Genomic DNA, 19,865 nt, shown 5'->3' with positions numbered 1-19,865 from the left:
TGTGCAGCTCCCCTAAGGGGCGGAGCTTGCGCCCCGCACTGGGTCTGCTTTGGGGGTGTGAGACCTTCCTAGGGTCACACCTGTGGTGGGGGGCCCTTGACCACAAACATCCCTCCTCCTTGGGGTCGCGGGGTGGGCCATGTGTTCCTCCAGTCTTGCACCCTCCCTAGGCACAGGGGCGAGGGCTCCCCAGAGGCCCTCCTGCATCCCCTTCCAGCGGCCCTGCCCCAGGGGCGATCCATTTGCAGAGGGGACGGCGGGCAAAGGGACGCGTCCGCAGCAGAGAGGCCGCCGGAGCCCCTTCCCAGGGCAGCGCCTTCCCTGGCTAGAGGCGGGCTCGCTAAGGGCCAGGACAGGGGTGGATGGGGCGCCTGTCTTCACCCAGGTTGTGTTCCACCCCTCCTTCTGCCCCTCAGACGCCGTGACAGGCAAGGAGGCCTTCCCTGCTCCTGCCCCTGAGCCCTGGGTCCCACCAGGCGCCGCCCCGAAGGCATCGGAGCCGCCCCAGGTAAGCGCCTCCGACAGGTGACCCGGAGGTGGCGCGCGCTCCCGGGCGGGGAGGCGGCGCTGACCCACGGCCCACTGTCCGCCTTGCAGCTGAAACCTGTAGCCTGGCCTCCGCCACCCACCGGGCCACCCGCGCCCCAGCTCGAGGCCGAGGCCAGGCCGGAGGCTTCCGGGAGTGGGGCGGCAGCGGAAGAGGAGGCCAGAGAGCCCGCCGGGGAGGCCACTGAGGACGCCCAGGTGCACCGAGGCCCTAAAGAGAAGCCGAGGAAAGAGAAGAGGCCGCGGAGGGAGAGGCCCCGGAGGGAGGAGAGGCCGCGGGCCGACAGGGTGATGCGAGGAGCGCCACCCGGGCGCCGGGAGTCTCGCCCCGGGGGCCACCAGCCGTGGACACGGGACTCCGGCCCGAGGCCGACCTGGGCCTCCAAGAGCGGCTCAACCTCCTCGGAAGAGGCGGGGCGGCCCGCGCGCCAGAGGCCCCGCCCCGGAAAGGGGCGGGACCGAGCGGAGCATGCGCCCTAGAGAGCGGAATAAAGCCGGTGCCTGCGCCGGGTTGATGCCAGCTGTTTTGCACCCGTAGCCCAGAATGGGATGATGGAGACGGGGAGCTGGGATGGGGGCGGGGGGGTGAGGGGGCGGGAGGGGGTGTGAGAGAGGGAGGTGTGTCTCGCCCGTACCCAGCTTGAGGGAGGAGAGGCCCAGAAGGAGGCAGGCGCCCAACCAGACATGAACCCCAACCCGATGCCCCCACATGGATTCTGACTCCCAGGGGCCCTGTGCTACGGAGCTGAACTGCCCCACACAGCTTTCCCAGCTGCGTCCGCGGCGAGGGGTTGCCAGGCCTGTGTGCCCGTAGGGGCGGAAGGCGCCCTGGTGGCACAGTGGATATGCTTCGGGATGCGCACTGCAGGGCGCGCGCGTTGGTCTTTATTGGGGTTTGGTGTGGGGACAGAATAAATACGGACAGGGGCACACCAGGCCCTTTGGGTCACCGGCAGCCGCACTCTGTGGCCACCATGTTGGGCACGTGGCGTGCGCTGATGCGCTCCTCGGACAGGCTGATGAGCACCTTGCTGGCATAGGCCGTGGGCACGCAGCAGGGCGGTCGCGCCAGGGCGGCGCCGCGCGCCTGCATCTTCAGCAGGAGCACCACGTGGTTGCCGTAGTGCGGGCTGTGGTCGGACTGCGGCCACCCGCACGTGCCCTGGCAGTTGTTGGCCTGGTAGGTCTCCGGGATGAGCACAGAGTGCTCGGCACGCAGGTCTACGACGAGCTCGCGCAGCGCGCACGGCCCTTCGCCGCCGGGAGCCGCGCCCGAGCTACGGTGAGGTCGCTCGCGCCGCTCACGCCGGCGCCACTCGGCGCGGAGGCCCTGCAGCGCCTTCAGCAGCAGCAGTGCGTGCAGCGGCCGTTCGGGGCCATCCGCGCTGGTGCCCCCAGGGCACAGCGCCAATAGGCGGTCCAACAATGGTGCAGCGGCGGGCGGCAACCCTGGGAGGCCCCGAAGCGCGGCGGCCTCCACCTGCAGCTCGGCGGCCACGCGGAACGCCAGGCCCGCCGTCCACCGTGCCTCCCCTGCGGGGTCCATTGCGGGCGCGGTGTCACTGGCCAGCGGTGGCTGCTGCAGCAGCAGCAGCGGCTCCTCGCCGTCCAGCAGGCTCTGGAGCGCAGCGGGGTCCGATAGGTTGAGGAGTCCCTGCGGGAGAGCGGCTAGCACCCCTGGGTCCAGGGCCAGGCGCGGCGCCAAAGCCGGACCTGGGGAACCCCGTAGTGTGCGCACCAAGCGCGTGAGGGTCTCCAGGAAAGGGTCCGAGCTGCGCGGGGCCGTGGGCTCCAGTGAAGGCCTGGGGCGGGGCAGAGTAAGCAGATGCCAAGTGGCGCCCAATGCCCCTCCCCTGCATTCTAGACCTCCTGGCCCCTCCTTTCTTCCCAGGGTGCCTTCTTTCAACCTGACAGCCTCTGCTGCTCCGCAGCTAGCACCCCACCCTACTCCAGAACAGCCTAGACCACATCCCCTGGCCTTCTCCCCCTCTCTTCAACTTGGAGCCCCCATACTCTCCCAACCCAGCATTCTGGGCCTTTGCACCCACCCACATCCCCATCACCCTTGACACACCCCCACCCCCACCCCTACAGTCTCCTCTAGCACTCTGGATCCTCTTTCCCATACACCCTAAACTCCCTCTTTCCGGAACACTAAGGACTCCCTCAATCCCTTAAGGGTGCAGAGACCCTTCTTCCTAGTAACCTGTACCTCAGACCTACTGTACCCTCACACCTCCCTCCCAGGACCCTACACCCTCAGACCCCTCTCCTAGCACCCTGATCCCCTTTCCCAACACCTTGCACCTTCAAGACCCTTCCTAGCACCTAGCACCTTCACACTACACCCCCAGCACCCTGTACCCACAGATCCCTCACCCAGCACCCTGCACTCTTAGACACTCCTCGGCACTTTGGGCCTGCCTGTGCCCCCTTTTCCCAGCCCCCCCACCCCAGCACCCCATCCTGGCTTGGACCTGTACCTGGGCGATGGGAACGGCACCCAGTCTAGCCAGCCATGTGCCGGCAGTGGTGTGGGTTGGGGCTTCAGCGATGGCGGCAGCAGCAGCAGGACCGGTGTCATTCGTGTGAAGCAGCGCAGGTCGGTGCCAAAGAGCAGTGCCTGCAGCCGGGCTGTGCTCAGGGGAATACCTGTGGCGGGGGAACGGCTCAGGGGCAGAGTCCCGGGGCATCCTGCTTCCCCCTGCCAGCTCCTGTGCCACCTACCATCTGTGTGTGGCTGCAGGGTCAGGTTCAGCCCAGTACCTTGCCAGGCACCCTCTGGGCGGTCCACAGCCAGTGCCAGGTAGCGGGTGCCCCTGGATGAGCAGAGACTCTGCGGAGATGGGGATGCCCATGATGAGTAGATTGATGCCCAACCTAACCTGGAAGCACCGCTTGCCACGCTCCACCCCCACCCCGCCCCCTGTGAAGGTCTGGCCGTACCTGGGTGCCCAGCAGCCCAGCTCCTGAGATGGTGACTGAGAGGGCGGCCCCGGGGTACAGCACCAGCAGGGCCTTGTGCAGGGGGCCGGCTTCTCTGGTCAGGGGTTCCTGGAAACTCATGGACAGTGTGGGTTCCCATGACACTGGTCACAGCAGGGAGAGGGACACCTGAGCCACCTTGGTCTAGGCCCACCCCCAGACCCATCTGCTGCAGGGTGGAGCCCTTATGCCAGGCTTCAGGGAAGATACAGGTAGGGGTGCTGTTCCCCCATGGCTCCTAGACCGTTAGGGTCTCCGGACATCCGGAGGGAATCCTCAGAGTTCCAGAGGAAACGGGTCTCTCTCCATCTATGGTGGCTGCATGGACAGGCCAGCTCACCCCTCCTTCCCCCCCTCCCCCCGCACCTTGTGGGTGTTTGCGGCTCTCCCTTGCTGAAACGGTGATGGGGTACAGCGCAACCCACCCGTGGCTTTCTCCTGGCCATGCGGGCGAGCGGGAGGGGCATCTTGGTCGGCTCTGTGGGAGAGGTGGGGCAGTCTGCCAGCACCCACGTCTCTGGGAGATGCTGCCCAGCTATAAGCTGGCCCCCACATACCTTCCTTCAGGTGCAGGACCACCAGGCGTTGCACCCCGGGTGCCCTGAGCCAGGTGCCCAACTGCTGAAGTGCGTCCAGGGTCCCCTGGCTGTCACCCAGGGAGCAGAGTCCAAAGGTGGCCAGGTCTCGGGGGCCCCAGTGGGCGTGGTGCACTGCCTCCAGGAAAGCCTGCTCGTAGGTGCGTAGGGCACCCACCACCTGCAGGGGAGCTTGGGTCCTGTTGCTGCCCCAACCCAGTGACATCAGACACAGGTGCCCAGGACTGTCTTGGGGCTGCCAGGCCCAGTCCTCTTGGAAGATGAGGTCACTGGGGCCTGCGGCCGGCTTCCCGGGGAGGGCCAGGGCACTCAGGGCCCCCAGCGCGATCAGCAGCAGGTGAGCAAAGGGTGATGAGGCGTGCATGGTGGTGCTGGGCATCGGGCAGCTGTGCTTATATGGGCGCTTCCCTGCATGCCTGGGCGTGGGGAGGGCCCCGCCTGCCTGTGGAGGTGACCTTGGGGGGCAGCCCAGAGCCCAGGCCCGGGGGAGGCGTCCTCACAGGGTGTGCTCTGTCCTATTCCCGGCTATCTCGCCTCTCCCCAGCATCTTCACCTCAGCCTGTTGACCGGATTCCTCAAGGCGTCCTTGACTCTCCCCTCCCCCACCCAGGAAGCGGCCAACTAGGCCACAAACAGGTCTGGCCTAGTGGAAGGCCTGTGCAGCTGGGCAGCCCTGGGGCTGAGCCAAGACCCGAATCCTGGGCCCCAAGGTGATGGGGTAGGTGAACCCCAACATCGCCAGTGGGTAGGACCTCTCTCTCAGCAGCATCCCTGCCACTAAGCGGCTCCTACACCGTAGCAATGGGAGCGAGAAAACGAAGCATCCCAGCCCGGCTGAGCCCCCACATCAGACACACCATTGCACAAGGCCACAGGAGACTTTATTGAACACACCAAGGTTGCACACAGCTCTACAAAACCAACCACTGCTTTCTGCACAAACATACAGGGGTTGGGGAAGCCCTTCAGTTGCCTGGGGGAGGGGGTGGGAGGCTCCCAGGGCCATCGGAGGGGAGTGGGGGCCTCAGCATCGGGGGCATGGGAGTCGGGGGATGCACCCCAGGGTTTGAGGGGTGCACTCCAGGAGGCTGTGGGTGAACCCCAGGAGGCTGTGGGTGAACCCCTGGAGCCTGAGGGTGCACCCCTGGTGCCTGGGGGTGCACTCCTGGTGCCTGGGGGTGAACTCCTGGGGCTGCTGGGTGGACACCAGGAGCAGGTGGGTGTACCCCAGGGGCCTGAGGGTGAACAGCAGGGGCAGGTGGATGTACCCCTGGAGGCTGAGGGTGGACTCCAGCAGTTGGTGGGTGTACTCCGGGTGCTGGGGGGTGTACCCCTGGTGCTGGGGGGTGAACCCCTGAAGTTGGTGGGTGAACTACTGGGGCTGGGGGATGGACTCCAGGGGCTGGTGGAGGCATCTGAGGAGGCCCGGAGGGTGCAGGCCCCGTGGGAGGCATGGGTGGCAGAGGCAGACCTCCTGGTGGGGGTGGCGGCAGCGTCTCTGGTAGCGGTGGCCGTGGGGGCATTCCGTTCATCAGGGGGGGTGGGGGTCGCTTCACCCCGGGAGGGCCGGCGGGGAGGCTGGGCGGTGCAGGGGGCTTTTCCATCTTGAAATGGAACTGCAGAAAGAACTAGGGGCGGGGAGGAAGGGGGAGCAGTGAACCACGTGCACTCAGTGGTCCGGTACCACGTCATGCTTTTCACCCCGTGCCCACCCGGCCCAGTGTCGGGGCTTCTCTGGACAACTCACCTGCTTGGTCTCCCGGTTCCAGTGGGTCCAGAACTTGCCCTCGGCTTTGTCAATCTCTCTGCTGGGCACCTGGATGGGCGGGAGGGGCCTTCAGCCAACGTGGCATGCTCACAGGGGGCCAGGCAAACCCCCCGAGGCCGGGGAATGGCCTCATCCCTGGGCACACCCCCTGCACGCCTCACCTTAAAGGCAATGGTCTCGTAGGGCTCGGCGGCCATCAGCAGGTACTGCCAGCGCCGGTCGGGGGGCTCAATCCGCTGCTCGTAGGCGGACATGAAGCGGTGCCGTGGCATGATGCCCTCTGCAATCTCTGGGTAGTCAATCTGGGGGTGGGGCAGGGACACACACACACACACACACACACATGGAGAACGGGTAGTACCTTCTTCCCAGCAGCCCCCACCCCACCCCCGCTGAGGAGACCTGGGGCTGGGCCTCACCTGGAAGAGCAGGCTTTGCTGGCCCATCTCTGTGTCCCTCTGCTTGGTCACTGTAAAACAAGAGTACAGTCCAGGGAGCTGTCCTCCCAGGAGTCAAGAGCATGTGGTGGCCTGCCCCCCAACTACACCAGTGAGGCTGGAAGCTGCCTGAGTGTGTGGGGCAGGTGCCACCCAGCACCCTGACTACCGGGGGGACACAGGTGTGCAGGGTTTGGGGGTGGTGATGGGAATCTCCTCAGCCACCAAACTGATGCCTTAACCTCAAACCCCTCCAATGAATCCCACAGGGCGCTCAGTAGCCCAAGGCTGTGAGCATTGGGGGTGCCCCCACTCCAGTGCTTGATCCAGCAAGCACAGAGCCAGGTGCCAAGGACCACAGGGAGTGGCTGTGACAGGCTGGCTGGGAGAGGCTTGGGGGCGTCAGCGCAGGGCTCAGGCCCACCAAAGGACCCATTCATGACTGGTACCAGCTGCCACCCAGACAGACACACCTTTGTAGCCAGGGCGGCCGATCTTCACAAACTTCTTCACCTCAACCTTGACCTTCTCTGGGGCGGGCTGGGCTGGGGCCTCTTTAGCCTCCTTGGCGGCCCGTCGAGCCCTGTGGGTAGGGGGACAGGACGTGGCTGAGGCTGCAGCCCAGGTGCAGGCAGCCCGCTGGGTGATCCCAAACAAGTTACCACGTGCAGCGTGGCAGAGGTAAGGAGCCCGTTCCTGTCTGTCCTGGCTCCCCAGGTCTCATGACAGACACATGCCCACAAACACAGTGATGCACCCCCTTCCCCACCCCCTCAGGGACTCACAGGTTGGTCTGATGCTTCTTCCCCTGCGTATGTGCCAGGTAGCTGCCCTGGAGGGAGAGAAACACCATGTGGATAGGGCATGGCCATCAGGGGATCCCCCTACCCCCGAGGGCCCTGTGAGAGGTGAGCAGATGCTCACCCATGTGCAGGAAGGGCAGACAGCCATGGCGCTGCAGTCTGGGGGCTGAGATTTCAGCAAGGTGGGCACCCCCCCACCCCCCCTTGCTGGAGAGAACAGTGGATGGGCTTGCTTGCGGGCGGCAGGAGCTGTCGGGAGGGGCGGGGAGTGGGCACCTACCTCGTTGTTGTGCAGTGTCAGGCAGAGCTTACACTCGTAGGAGCCCAGGTGGTTCTTCATGAAATACGGGTCCTGGAGGGGAACAAGGGGACAGGCCCTCTGTCAAGGCTGAAGTCCCCAGCAGGGCAGCAGTCACCTGGACGCTGCTCACTCGGCTCCCCATCAGCAATGCAGAGAGCCCCTGCCTCTGCCCACCCCCACCCACAGGACACAGAGGCCTCCGCCCAGGGCCAGTTTGCTGGGTGGCTTCCCTCCAACGGGCCAGGAGGCCGAGGGAAATTGGGGGTGCCACCTGTGGGCAGGAAGCTCACCTTATTGATGTCGATGGTCTCTAGGGCCAGCTGCCGCAGGCGCTCCCTCCGGTCTCGGTTGCTCTCTGAGGAGGAGGCCACGCCCCCGCTCCCAGTCTTGCCCCCGGGCCGGTGCTGGAAGTCCATGGTGGCGGTCTCGGGGCGTCAGCACACAAGAGGAAGCTGGGGGACACAGAGGAGGCACCGTGAGGCTCCAGAAGGAAGCACTGCAGCTTGGACCCACCTTTGTCCTGCAGCCGGAGACAGGGCTTCAGTGGGAGGCTGGGCCCCAGAATCTGCTGCAGTGGAGATGCTTGTCTAAGATTGTTCACCGTTCAGTGAACTTGGGGAGGATGTCATGCCTGCCAGTGGACACACAGCCCGCAGACCAGCTGGAGGGACAACAAGGCTCCAGGTCTCAGACAAGCCTCGCTTCTTCCAGGAAGCTCTCTCAGACTGCACACCCCACCTTGCCAAGCCCCTCTGGTTGGTCACAGCCTCTCACCTCTCACACTTGCTTTGGCCCAGTGGTCAGCTCTGTGAAAGCACAGGAGACTCGCCCCGTGGGGCCTTCCCTTCCAGGAGGACCCACGGAGGAAGGCATGCTCTTGTCAAGCTGGGTCCCTTAAGTATACCCTCCCACAGCGCTGTCCCTGACTGCCAACCTGTGGCTCCTGAGGGGATCATACAAACAGTGCCTCCTCTCTGCCGAGGGCAGCTCACAGGGCCAGGAGAGGGGTGTGGAAGCAGAAGACGAGCGAGTACCTTCCACCCCCCACCGCCCCACGATAAGTCCTGTGAAGAGTCCCACCATGACACAGAAAACAAAAATCCTCCCAGAGGCCGACAAGCAGTGGCGTGACGCTCGGAGCCCAGGATCCCGCCGTGCCTGCACTCGGAACCAGTGCCCCGGCAGCAGCAGCTAGCAAGCTATAGGGCTGCACAGGACTTCTTTAAACCGTGAGAGCGAAAACCTCACTCTGAGGAACCAAACCCTCACTGCCACGTTGTGCGGCCTGCTCCATCCTCTCAATCGGTCTGACGTCTGAGCCCATGGTCGCAGCCCCTGTGTCCGTCCATCTCACGGGAGGCCTTCCTTTCTCCATCCTGCGCGTTACCAAGCATGCTGTCCTTCTCCTGACGACATGCCCAAAGTCCCTGAGTACGCGAGACACGGTCTCACCATCCTGCCTCCTAAGGAGCGTTCTGGCCACACTGAAAATGCTCCACTGCAAACCTCCCTGCTCTTCTGGAAGTGGTGGCACTGCCAACATTCTCGGCCAGCACCACCGTGCAAGTGCATCGGTTCTCCAATCTCCCTATTCAATGTCCAACTTCCACACACTTAAGAGGCAGTGGAAAATACCACGATTTGGGTCAGGTCCGCCTTAGTCCTCAAAGTAACACCCTTTTCTTTCAGTACGCTAAAGTCTTGGGCAACAGATTTACCTGATGCAGTATGTCTTTCTTTTGATCTCTTGACTGCTGCCGTTACCACAAGCACTGATTGTAGATCCAAGCAAGATGAAACATGGACAGTATCAGTATGTTTCTTCACTGATCAAGATGCTACCTGTTGGTTCTGTTGTGAGGCTTTCGATCCTGAACCGTACCGAACTCCCTACTGAAGGCTGCAGCCCTTGATCTTCATCAGCACACGCTCCGAGTCCTCCTCCCTGTCAGCAGGCAGCCAGCAGTCCACTTTGTAAACTACTACGCTCCCTTCCAACGCAGTGACCGTAGATCGTTACCAGATCAGACAGCCAAGCCGGGGGGTTTGAACTGCTGACCTGTGACCTGAAGTGACACCAGCCCCAAGGCATGGGGTTGTCACGGGTCTGGGAAGCATGTGAGAGCCCGGCGATGAATAAAGCAGGCTGCAGAGCAACGCGAGCATCTGAGTTCGGTACCGACAAGGAACACTGAGGACATCGTGGCACGTGAGGCGAACTGGCAGACCCGTCTTAGAGAAAGTGGAAACAAGAATCTTCCTCAGAGGCCAGGACGCTAACACTTTGCCTCACGTACTCCGGACGTGCTGTCAGGAGAACCAGCCGCTAGAAAAGGACATCATGCTTGGTAAGTAAAAGACAGCGACAAAGAGGAAGGCTGTCAACGAGAGGGTTGTCACAGTGGCTGCCACAGGGGGCTGAAACCTGACAACTGTGAGCATGGCGCAGGGCTTCCCTCTGTCTGATGCAGGGCTGCTCTACATCAGCACCAATGAGAAGGCACCTTCCACCAGCGCCTGGAGCTCGGTGGCGTAGCGGTTAGGAGTGGGGCAGTTACCCACAAGGTTACGGGTTGGAAGCAGCAGCCGCTCCTGGGAGAAAGAGGAAGCTCCCTGCCCCTGTAGTGCTACAGTCTTGCGGACCCACGGGCTCCCTGAGAGTCGGCATCCACTTGATGGCAGTGAGACCACCATCACGTGATAAAAAAAGTGCCTTTGTGGATGGAAGAAAGTGAAGGATCTGGAGGTAGGAGGTGATCCTGGGTCACTGCTGGGTGTGACACAGGGTCTTTATGGGGGAGACAGGGGGACCGGAGTCAGAGCAGGAGCCACATGCCATGCACCGTGCAGACTGCTAGGAACTGGAAAAGACCAGGACACAGCCTCTCAGAAAGGAGCCAGCTGACGCCCTGGTTCCTGCGCCGGGAAACCGGGAAGTCTGCCCCTGAGGTGGGCGGCCGCACACATGGCCGTTCCTCTCCCTGCAGCCGCGCCTGTCCTTAAACACAAACACCATGTCCTGGAGGAGAAAAGGCACCTGCCGCACGGCAACAGACCCGGCCTTCCCTCCCAAGGCTGGAAGGAGGGGCTGGAGACACTGCCCAGCAGGCCGGGGTCAAATCCTCCTGTCAAATAGGGACATCCACATACCGACAGGGGCCCTGTGAGTTGGAAGGACTTGACGGCAGTGAGTTTACCTACCAATAGGCTTGTAGGAAAAATAAACGAGGAATCCCCCCACCCCACCCCACCCCACACATACTCCCACATTACTGGACCAAGACACTACAGTAGGCCAAACATTAACCAGCCAAATAACAACGACCTCTCTGGAAAGTCAAAACAAGACAACGGGAACTAACACTCAACTGGAGAGCAGGGAGCTGGAGTCGAGCGGATCGCCCCTAAGGGAAGTAGTAGTAGTTCAGTGCTATCGAATTGGCTCTGACCCATACGACTGTATGCACAACAATACACGAGGCATGCTCACAGCTGCATCGCCTGAGCCCATCAATGCGGCCGCTGTGTCCATCCATCTCCTCGAGGGGCTGCCTCCTTTGTGCCGCCCCTCCACTCTACCAAGCATGATGTGCTTCTTCAGGCCCTGGTCTCTCCTGACAACGCGTCCCAAGTATGTAAGAAGTCTCACCACCCTCGTCTCTAAGAAGTGCTCTGGCCCTACGTCCAATACCGGTTTGTCCTTTTAGCAGTCCACACATAAAAGAAAAACACAAACAAAAGAAAAAGAAAAGCAAGAATTTGTATGAAATTCTGGACCGTGAAGTTAAAAAAAAAAAAAAAGAAAAAGCTGACAAGGAGAGCAGAGGGAGAGCCTCAAGCCTCTCCCAGACGGAAGAGAAGCGGCCATGAGAGAGCGCGGAAACTGAGAGCAAGGTCAGTGGCCACTGCCAGCTGAAAGCAAGTCCCAGGCACCTGCACAAGCCTGATGAAAAGGTATCTTTGATACCCACCCAACGTTTAACTTCTCCTTTGGGAGCTAAGGTGTGTGTGTGTGTTTATAAACAGAGCCATTTTCAGACAACTGAGCACTCAAATGAACACCAACCCCCCCCCACCCCCAAGAGCAACCAGATGTGTCTTGAGGGGCTGAAAGAAGAGATGTCACTGCAGACGATAACAACCCAGAGTCAATCCAATGCTGGGAGTCCAGGACAATCCTTCAACTGCAAGGATCGGCCACAAGCAGCGTTGTCAGTCGGAGGACTGTACAGAGGGGTCTGGGGGCGAAATGTGAGGTAGGCGGGGGTCAATTTGCTCAAACACATGAACATATAAACATATGACAGGTGTCGAAGATCTTGGTGCTTTCAGGAGAAAGCAACAAGTAATTGATGCCTTTGAATTGCGGTGCTGGTGAAGAATATTCAAAGTACCCTGGGCTGCCAGGAAAAAAAAAACAAAGTCTGTGTTGGGAGAAGTACAAGCCAGCATGCTCCCAAGAATGAGGATGGTGAGATTTTCTCTCACATACTTTGGACGTGTTGTCAGGAGACCAGTCTCTGCAGGGCATCATGCTTGGTAAAGCCCAGAGTCTGGAAAGAGGAGGGAGACGCTCAACGGGGGGACTGACAAAAGTAACAACAAAGTCACACAGAACAGCAGTTCTGAGGATGGTCCAGGACTGGGCAGTTTTGTTCTGTAGTGAATACGGTCACTATGAGCTGAAGCAAGGACATCTAATAATAACAGTATACACAGAGGCTTAAAAAAGTTTGTGGAAAAAATGGAATTAAAAGATAACGGAATTTCCCCCATAGACTTTTCAAAGCGCATGCACACACATATTTATTTTAGATATAAGACAATGCATGTATATATAGATGTAAGACCATAAGACAGAGTAAAGAATCGTCATACCATATAGACCCGAGTATAAGCCGACCCGAATATCAGCCGAGGCACCTAATTTTACCACAAAAACAGAATAAAAAAGTGCTGAAAAACTCAGCTTATACTCGAGTCTATCAGGTGCTTGAATGCTGGTGCTGATGAAGAATATCGAAAGGCCCAGGTCTGCCAGAATAACAAACAAATCTGTCTCAGAAGTACAGCCAGAGTAGGCCGTGAGCGTTGGGAATGAGCACGGTGAGACTGTCTCCTGTCTTGTGGGCGTGCCAGCAGGAGGGCCCAGTCCCTGGAGAAGGACACCATGCTTGGTACAAGTAGAGGGTCCAGGGTCAGAGGAAAAGACCTTGAAGAAGATGGACTGAATTAAAAAAAAAAAAAAAAAAAAAGATGGGCTGACAGGCACAGTGGCTGCAATGGACTTAAATTATGAGGACGGGGCAGTTTCGTTTTGCTGTCCTGGGGTCGCCAGGCGTGGGAACCGGCTTGACGGCATCTACTGACCAGGGAGAAAGCCAGGCGCACAGTGTATGGGACTACGAGGCCATCGTTGGCTTCCAGGGGCAGACGGGTACGAGGGGCGGGGCGCTGAACGCACCCCGTGGTCTCGCAGTGCACGGGTATTTTCAGGCCTCGCCAACGTGGGATGCCACCCCAGGGGGGCTCGGCCGGTTGAGAAAACGAACCCCCAGCTCCCACACCGAATGCAGCCGGCTCGGCTCCCTTTGTGAGGCGGCATCGCGCTCGGGTTTCACGCTCGCTCAATCGTAACCCCTCCCGGTGCCGTCTCTCCTCACGGAAGGGTCTCTGGGTTGGGGGCGAATTCTCTCCCGGGAGCCGGCCAGCCCCACCCGCACCCCCGAGAGTGGAACTTCGCCTGCAACCGGTTACCGCCGACCCCCCAGGCTCCAGCGAAGGGAACGGAAGCGGGCTTCCGGGACCCGCTCTCGGCGCCCCGGCCCCACCGAGTCGTCCTCAGGGGGGGCTTCGAGGGCACGGGGGGTGTCCGCGGGCCCGGCCGGACCCCCCGCCGGGGCAGAGCGGGGCGCCCGGATGACGTGGGTGCAGAAGGCCGGACGAGCGCCGGGCGGGAGGGAGGGACGCCACGCAGCCGCGCGCTCTACCCTCAGACCCCGCGGCCTGTCACAGGGATTTCCTTGACGCGTCCGTCCCTTTCCAGGTGAATCTGGGCCCTCGGTGGCCGCCGGGCTCGCCGTGATCGGCCAGCTACTCACCTACAACAGCCGCCGCCGCCGCCACTCCGTTCAGCACACCCGCGTCGCAGACCTCCAAAGTACTTCCGGGGCAAATGGCGCCGGGTCTCCAGTGTGCGCATGCGTAGCCCGCCCAGCGGCGCGGATAAAAGGCGGGAGCGAAAGGAGGCGGGCCTTCGAGTGCGGCGGTCCGAGCGCGCGTGCGCACAACGCCCCGAACGCCCTCTGCATTCGCTCCCACCGGCGCGGGGTTTGCTCTCGCGAGAACGGTGGTCCGAGACTGACCCTCAAACGTTGTCATTCCCCGCCGCTTGCGCCAATCCCTTTTTTATTAAAGGGCGCCACCAGGTTTTTGACTTTTGCTTTCACCCCGAGTCCAATGGTTTTGGTAGTGACTGTCCGTTTGCCCCAGTCATCGCCGGGACACCAGCGGGCTGCACCCCTGCACGGGATAACCAGCCCCGGGCATTGCGCAGGCGCACTGGCTGTGTCAGCGCTTCCTGGGTGACACGCTGAGACTTTTTCGGCGTCGTTAGGGACGGCGGCCGGGAGGGCGGCGGCCGGGCGTCCTCTTTCTCCCTCCCGGCGGCATCATGCGCTACAACGAGAAGGAGCTGCAGGCGCTCTCCCGGCAGCCGGCTGATATGGCAGCCGAGCTGGGCATGCGGGTCCCCAAGAAGGGCAGCGGTGAGCGGGACCACCCGGGAGGTGGGCCGGGCGGCTTCGGGTCTCGGGGGCTCGGGTCCGGGAGCTGCAGAGGCTCCTCGGCCGCGCACCCTGAGTCCACTCTGCGCCCGCAGTGGTGAAGCGGCGGCTGATAAAGCTGGTGGCCAATTTCCTCTTCTACTTCCGGACGCACGAGGCCGAGGTAGGGGCGCTTCCCCTAGCAGGGCGGGCTCGGGGTGCCGCATTTGACCCCCTTTAACCCCGGAGCCGGGCGCTGGTACTGTCCTCCCGGGACCGGCCCCCCAGCCGTGGAGGCCCGGGGCCGGGCGCTGGTGATGTCCTCCCGGGAGCCGCCCCCCAGCCGGGGAGGAGGCGGGCACCCCGGGGAGGGGCTAACTGGCACCACCATCCTTCATCTGCCTCCAGCCCATCGGAGCCTTGTTACTGGAGCATTGCCGAGTCACCCGGGAAGAACCCAGCGCCTTCTCCATCAGTGAGTGGGGCTGGGGGCAAGGACAACCAGGTCCTCCCCGTCCCGGACCTCCCGAGGCTCCAACTGTCTCCCCAGAAACAAGAGACCATTGTCCCTGGCAGCTCAAGGTCAGGCCCTAGGGCGGGCCGCACACCTGTCCACCTGCCAAGGCCACTGCCAGCAGGGCTCCTTCCCAGCGGCCTTGCCCAGACTTTGCCTTCCAGGCTGGGCCCGGCTGGACGCAGGGATAGTGGCTGGGCGGGTGGTGTGGGAAGAACTACAGCTCAGCGCTTGGGCATTATTCTCTTTCGGCATGCCTCCCTCCTACCGGTAGACCCCCCCCGCACTCCTCTGGGCCCCTTTGGCGAGGATAGTGGCGCTCAGCACCTGGCAGGTGCCCCCCGTTAGGCGTGGTTACAGGGTGTGTGGAGAGGCCCTAACTGCCTGGAGGTGGTGTTGGAGCAGGTGCTCCAGAGTGGAGGGCCAATGAGCAAGGCAGTGAGGTGTTGGTGCTGGGGTCTCAGTGAAGGCTGCTGTGGGACTCTCTTGGGTGCCTTAGGGGGTGGGTTGGTGGCACAGGCGGGGCCTGGGAAGTAGGCAGGTGTGGGTAGTGCTGGTAGGCACCAGGCCTTCGGTGTGGTATCTGGGGGAACAGATGGGCTGCTCCTCCTCCCCACAGGCTTCCTCGAGGACATGGAGAGGAAGTACCGATTCGAGTGCTGCAGCGAGGAGCAGTGTCAGGAGTGGATCACAGCCCTGAGCAGGGCCAGGTGGGGGAGCAGAGTGCCCTGGGGGTGGGGGATCCTCATGGAAGCTGGGGCGAGCACCCTGCTCAGGTCCTCTGTCTCCCCAGCTATGAGTTTATGAGGCGGAGCCTGGTCTTCTACAGGACCGAAATCCAGAAGATGACAGGCAAGGTGAGTGAGGTGGGTGGGCGACCAGCTCCTTGCCCTGGGGCCTGGAGCTCTCCCCATCTCTGCCCCCCCCCCTTTCTAGGACCCCCTGGAGCAGCTGGGCATCTCCGAAGAGGCCCGGTTCCAGCTGAGCAGTTTGAAGGCATGAGCCCGACCCAGAGGCACCTCCTTGGGTAGGGTGCAGGACTGGCTGCTTCATGGGGCCATATAAGGCAGCTGGATACCAGCACCCACCTCCAGAAGCCCGCCTCCCCAGCAGCCCTCCTGGAGTGGCAGGGAACTTCCCAGCGGAGGCTGAATGTAAACAAGCTGTGAAGGGCACCAGGGCTGTGCTCACCTGAACATGCCCCTGCTACTGGGGCTAGGTGCCAGGCAGGGTTTCCCCCTGTGGGCCTCTTGATGAAATAAACGGACCTCTTTCCTCACTGGGCAGTGTGCTGATTGCAGGGGCCAACCTGCTCTCTCCTGGACAGGGGCATTGCCCCAAGCGGGTAAGGTGGGGTACAGAAACACCCCCATATCCACTAAAAGGGGAAAGGGCTTTCATGTTTGGACTCCATAGCTGATTGCCCACCACCCCATCTGCAGTACCCAAGACATGAGACAGTCCCACAGGCATTGGATTAGCTGGTCAAATCCGTAGTATGGGGGGGGGGTGGAACCCACCCCAGAGCCACAACACAAGGAACATGCCTGTAGCCAGTTCAGTGGAAACCACTATGTTTATTGCAGCGTCTAGAGGTGGCGAAGCAGTGCAGGGAGGCTGGCCGGCAGCCAGAGGGCGCCAGTCAAGCTCTGGGTCAGGCGCAGACAGAGCAAAGCTGTTGTGCTGCCACAAGGGACGCGGCCAGATGAGCAAGCTCTCCCTCCAGAGGCTGAGCAGAGGGCAGCCCTCGGTGCAGATAAATACGGGTGTAGCAACCTTAAATATGTCACAATTCACGGTGGGGTGCTATCCCCGGGTGGCTGTCTCCCAGGGCAGGGGGTGGGAGGGGTGGGGCACACAGGGCCAGCCAGCGGGAGTTCAATTCCTGAGCAAGAGCAAGTTCACACCCAACTCGGCCCCTGAGTCCCTGCTGGGACTGAGCGGGCGGCCAGCATCCCCACACCACCTCCCCTCCTAGCCCCATCCAGAAGTGTCAACAAGGATCTAGTGTCTCGTGCAGCCCCCATGGCACCTGCAGCTCCCGGTGGGGTGCGCAGTGGGTTTCCTTGGGCCCAGTGGAGTTTTAGGCTAGGGTGAGCCCAGCAGGGTGGTGCCCTTGGACTGGAGTGGCCTGGAGGTGAGCACCAACATGGGGATTGGGAGGGGACACTGAGAAAGGGCAGCTTAGAAACAGGACAGAGCACCATCTGCAAACCCCATGACTACTGCTGGAGCACACCCGCCCGCCCGCCCGGGGAAAGGGGGTTGAGCACAAGGCTTCTCCTTGAGCAACAAGCAGAATCTTAGGCTGGAGCCTCACCCCCCACTGGCACAGGCAAACAGCAAGAAGGAAGCTGCCCTCCCACAACTGAGATTAGAAGGGGGGGGGGTCCCAAAGGGTCAAGGTCAGGGGAAGCACCGGGGACAGCCCACTCCCAAGCACCAACGAGACAAAGCTGCCACCAAGTGGGAGCCTTGAGCCCAGGTCAAGCAGGGTCCGGGGGAGGGAGCACCCCGTCCTGCACACATGCCCAGCTTCTGGTGGGCTGGCTCCCTCTCTCCCGCGTGGCTGGGCCCTGCCATCTGTGCATGTGAATAAGGAGGTGGCTTTCCCTTCCTCACCCCACTTCTTCCTGTACTTTCTCTTTTAAAGTTTACTGTGCGTTATACAATCTAAAAATAAATGAAGTCGAGTCTATGAAATTTATAAACTTTCACCATCTCTGTAAAATACGGTCACGGTCACCGTGACTCTCTTCTGTACACACAGGCCCTGGGCCCGCCCCGCTCACTAGCAGCGCCTGGCAGCAACGTGCCCGACAGCCCAGGGCCACAGAGTAAATGCACTTGTTACAGAGGCCCCGGCCACCCACTGGCTGCCCCCTGGAACAGGTTCCGGGGCAATAGGCCACCTCACTGCCCTGAGGCCCGATCTCGTCTGGACAGCATTCACAGTGACGGGATGGGAAGGCCTCGGGGCCCCAAGAGGTGGGCCTGACACTCGGGCAAGGAGGCCCCTCACTCAGGAGGAACATGCGCCGGCCAGCCTTTGGTGCATGGACAGCACCGCTGGTGACAGCGTGGGGAGCGAGCGCGAGTGTTCTGCCTCCGGAGTCAGCACCAGGAGAGCGGGCAGCGGCACAGCCTGGGGACAAGATAGCACCGGGCCAGGCAGCACCGCAGCGCGGCGTTTCCACAGGCGTCTTCCACACGGAGGCCTGGTCTTTCTGAGAGCTTCGCCTCGTGACTTCGGTGGGATAAAATAGGTCAGAGTTGCTTTAACTTTAAAAAAAAAAAAAAGATAAATACTTTATCTAAAACTATCAACGCGCACGCGGGAGCTGCTCCCGGGCCACAGCGCACGGCGGGTTCACAGTAGCTTCTCCGTCCTGTCGCCTCCGAGGTCCAGTGGTGGCCCTGCGGCCGCAAGCACCGGGGCAGCACACGCGTTGGTCCACGCCGTCCTTGCATAGTCGTGCGGCTGAGGTAGAAGTCCTAGTTACCTGTGGGGCAGGCAGCGGGAGAGAGACCCCACGTGAGCAGCTGTCAGCACCCAGTGCCAGACCCCAGTCGGCAGGGCCAGTCCTGCAGAAACCACGGCGTACACAGCCCCCTTCCTTGCTTGCCACGCCGGCAGGGCGAGCACCCAGGGCCTGGTCCACACAGGCCCCCATCCCGATCCCAGCAGCCAAACGGCGACGCAGACAGCACCCCTCTTGTGGGCAAAGCCAAGTTCTGGTCCTCTGCTGGCTGGCTGGCCCAGAGCCCTGGTGGTCACCTGAGCCTCCTCGGGGCCCACCCTACCAAGCCAACTGGTGTCTAGGTGGATCCACTCCGATGGGCTCCCGGTGCCCACCCCTCCGCTTTGGGCCCCCGCCTTCCCACCCACAGGTTCATCTAGGTCTCATGGACACAAGGTCGTAAGTGGGGACCCCCATAGGCCCGCTGAATTGCCAAAATCAGGCTCAGTATCCACTCTGCCATCTGTCCCTGAAGGCCAGGGGTGCCTGCTACTCCACGGGCCTTCTGTGCCCTGTGCCCACTTCTTGGGCCCAGCAGCCCCTGGAACGTCCAGGAACCCAAAGGCACAGGCCAAATCCTCAGACCACACAAGGCACACGCCAGCCAGAGAGGCGCCAGACAGCTGGCATGCCCTAGCCCATCCACGCTGCTCACGAGACCTGCCTGCTTTCATCCTCTCCCCCCACCCTAGGCCTTCTGCAGCTTCCTCGGTGCCTCTCGGGACGGATGGCTAAGCAGAACGGCCCCCTACCTTCCCCCCTGTGGCCCGCCTGTGCCCTGCAGGCCAGTGAAGGCCCGGCTCTGGCCTTACCTTACACAATACGAACGGCTAGCTAAGCAAGCTCTTTATCGTGGCTTAACCCCCGAAAGGTGCGCGGCATAAGGAGGCGGCATGCCAAGGGACACCCAGACCGCGGCGGGCGTGGCGGGGCTGGCCTGCGGAGGGAGGGGTGCAGCCGGGGCTAGGGCCAGCCGGGGCAGAGGTTGGTGGTGGACAGTGAGGGAGGGGCGGGCGGCCTTGTGCGGCAGGGCAGCGAGCTTGAAGGACAAAGAGGCGTTAGTGGGTGGCAGGGAGGCGGCCGAGGAGTGCGGCAAGAAAGCATGGTTAGCGGGGAGCGCCGTGAGGCCCTGCAGCAGCACAGGCTCTGAGCTAGGCGCCAGCAGCGGCGGAGGAGGCAAGGCAGTGTTAGGCGGAGCGGCGGCCAGGCCGAGCTGCGCAGGAGCAGGAGTAGAAGCAGGAGCGGTGGGGGGAGGCGGGGGAGGCCGGCCCAGGTGTGCAGCAGGAGGCAGCAGGGACGGCCGGGTCTCGACAGAGGACGGGGCCTGAAAGGAAGCGGGGGAGGCGCTGACCACCGCCTGCAGCGGGGCCAAGCCCAGAGTGGCGCTGCCACAGACGGCCCCGCCGCCGAGACCGGCTCCGAGCGGATGCGAAGAGGCAGAAGGCACCGCGTGGTTAAAGACACCTGCGGACAGGAGAGAGAAAGGCAGCTTCAACGCGTGGCCGGCACGGCAAGCAGCGGGCGGGCGGCGGCGGAGGCAGCACCTGTGTGGGTCAGAGCAGACAAGAGCAGCAGGCAGCAGCCAAAGCGTACTTACCTCCAGGACACGCTCCTTGCCCGGCCCACCCGC

General features: G+C 62.2%; 5 protein-coding genes across 5 annotated transcripts in view; 2 read left to right on the top strand and 3 right to left on the bottom strand.

Moving 5' to 3' along the window:
• JSRP1 (junctional sarcoplasmic reticulum protein 1) overlaps positions 1-1,026 on the top strand; it is a 15,066-nt gene extending 14,040 nt beyond the window's left edge. The window contains exons 6-7 of the mRNA XM_004714404.2: positions 417-508; positions 598-1,026. Of these exons, the coding sequence (XP_004714461.2) occupies positions 417-508; positions 598-1,026 (521 nt within the window). The remainder of the gene's footprint in view (positions 1-416; positions 509-597) is intronic.
• Positions 1,027-1,390: 364 nt separating this feature from the next.
• AMH (anti-Mullerian hormone) lies at positions 1,391-4,506 on the bottom strand. The gene is made up of 5 exons (XM_004714405.2): positions 4,089-4,506; positions 3,493-3,635; positions 3,274-3,382; positions 3,030-3,198; positions 1,391-2,348 (listed from the first exon to the last, which is right to left on the bottom strand). Exons 1-5 carry the CDS (start codon positions 4,504-4,506, stop codon positions 1,493-1,495), a joined length of 1,695 nt encoding a protein of 564 aa, XP_004714462.1. The 3' UTR covers positions 1,391-1,492.
• Positions 4,507-4,986: 480 nt separating this feature from the next.
• SF3A2 (splicing factor 3a subunit 2) lies at positions 4,987-13,626 on the bottom strand. The gene is made up of 9 exons (XM_004714291.2): positions 13,538-13,626; positions 7,727-7,888; positions 7,416-7,487; positions 7,118-7,164; positions 6,806-6,915; positions 6,315-6,364; positions 6,057-6,197; positions 5,875-5,943; positions 4,987-5,755 (listed from the first exon to the last, which is right to left on the bottom strand). Exons 2-9 carry the CDS (start codon positions 7,850-7,852, stop codon positions 5,093-5,095), a joined length of 1,278 nt encoding a protein of 425 aa, XP_004714348.1. The 5' UTR covers positions 7,853-7,888; positions 13,538-13,626; the 3' UTR covers positions 4,987-5,092.
• Positions 13,627-13,779: 153 nt separating this feature from the next.
• Positions 13,780-15,993, top strand: PLEKHJ1 (pleckstrin homology domain containing J1). The gene is made up of 6 exons (XM_004714292.2): positions 13,780-14,203; positions 14,317-14,384; positions 14,609-14,675; positions 15,334-15,424; positions 15,508-15,571; positions 15,651-15,993. The coding sequence occupies exons 1-6, from the start codon at positions 14,110-14,112 to the stop codon at positions 15,714-15,716; spliced, it is 450 nt and encodes a 149-aa protein (XP_004714349.1). The 5' UTR covers positions 13,780-14,109; the 3' UTR covers positions 15,717-15,993.
• A 2,161-nt stretch (positions 15,994-18,154) lies between these two features.
• The window catches only part of DOT1L (DOT1 like histone lysine methyltransferase), a 28,467-nt gene continuing 26,756 nt past the window's right edge, over positions 18,155-19,865 (bottom strand). Inside the window, exons 26-27 of the mRNA XM_030888291.2 lie at positions 19,048-19,699; positions 18,155-18,217 (exon numbers count right to left, since the gene is read on the bottom strand). Coding sequence (XP_030744151.1) covers positions 19,083-19,699 — 617 coding nt within the window. The 3' untranslated portion in view covers positions 18,155-18,217; positions 19,048-19,082. The remainder of the gene's footprint in view (positions 18,218-19,047; positions 19,700-19,865) is intronic.

This window comes from Echinops telfairi, unplaced genomic scaffold (assembly GCF_000313985.2).
Source record: "Echinops telfairi isolate 266 unplaced genomic scaffold, ASM31398v2 ScPeMD7_7459;HRSCAF=8497, whole genome shotgun sequence".
Lineage (NCBI taxonomy): Eukaryota > Metazoa > Chordata > Mammalia > Afrosoricida > Tenrecidae > Echinops > Echinops telfairi.
This window is presented reverse-complemented; position numbering and strand designations above follow the sequence as displayed.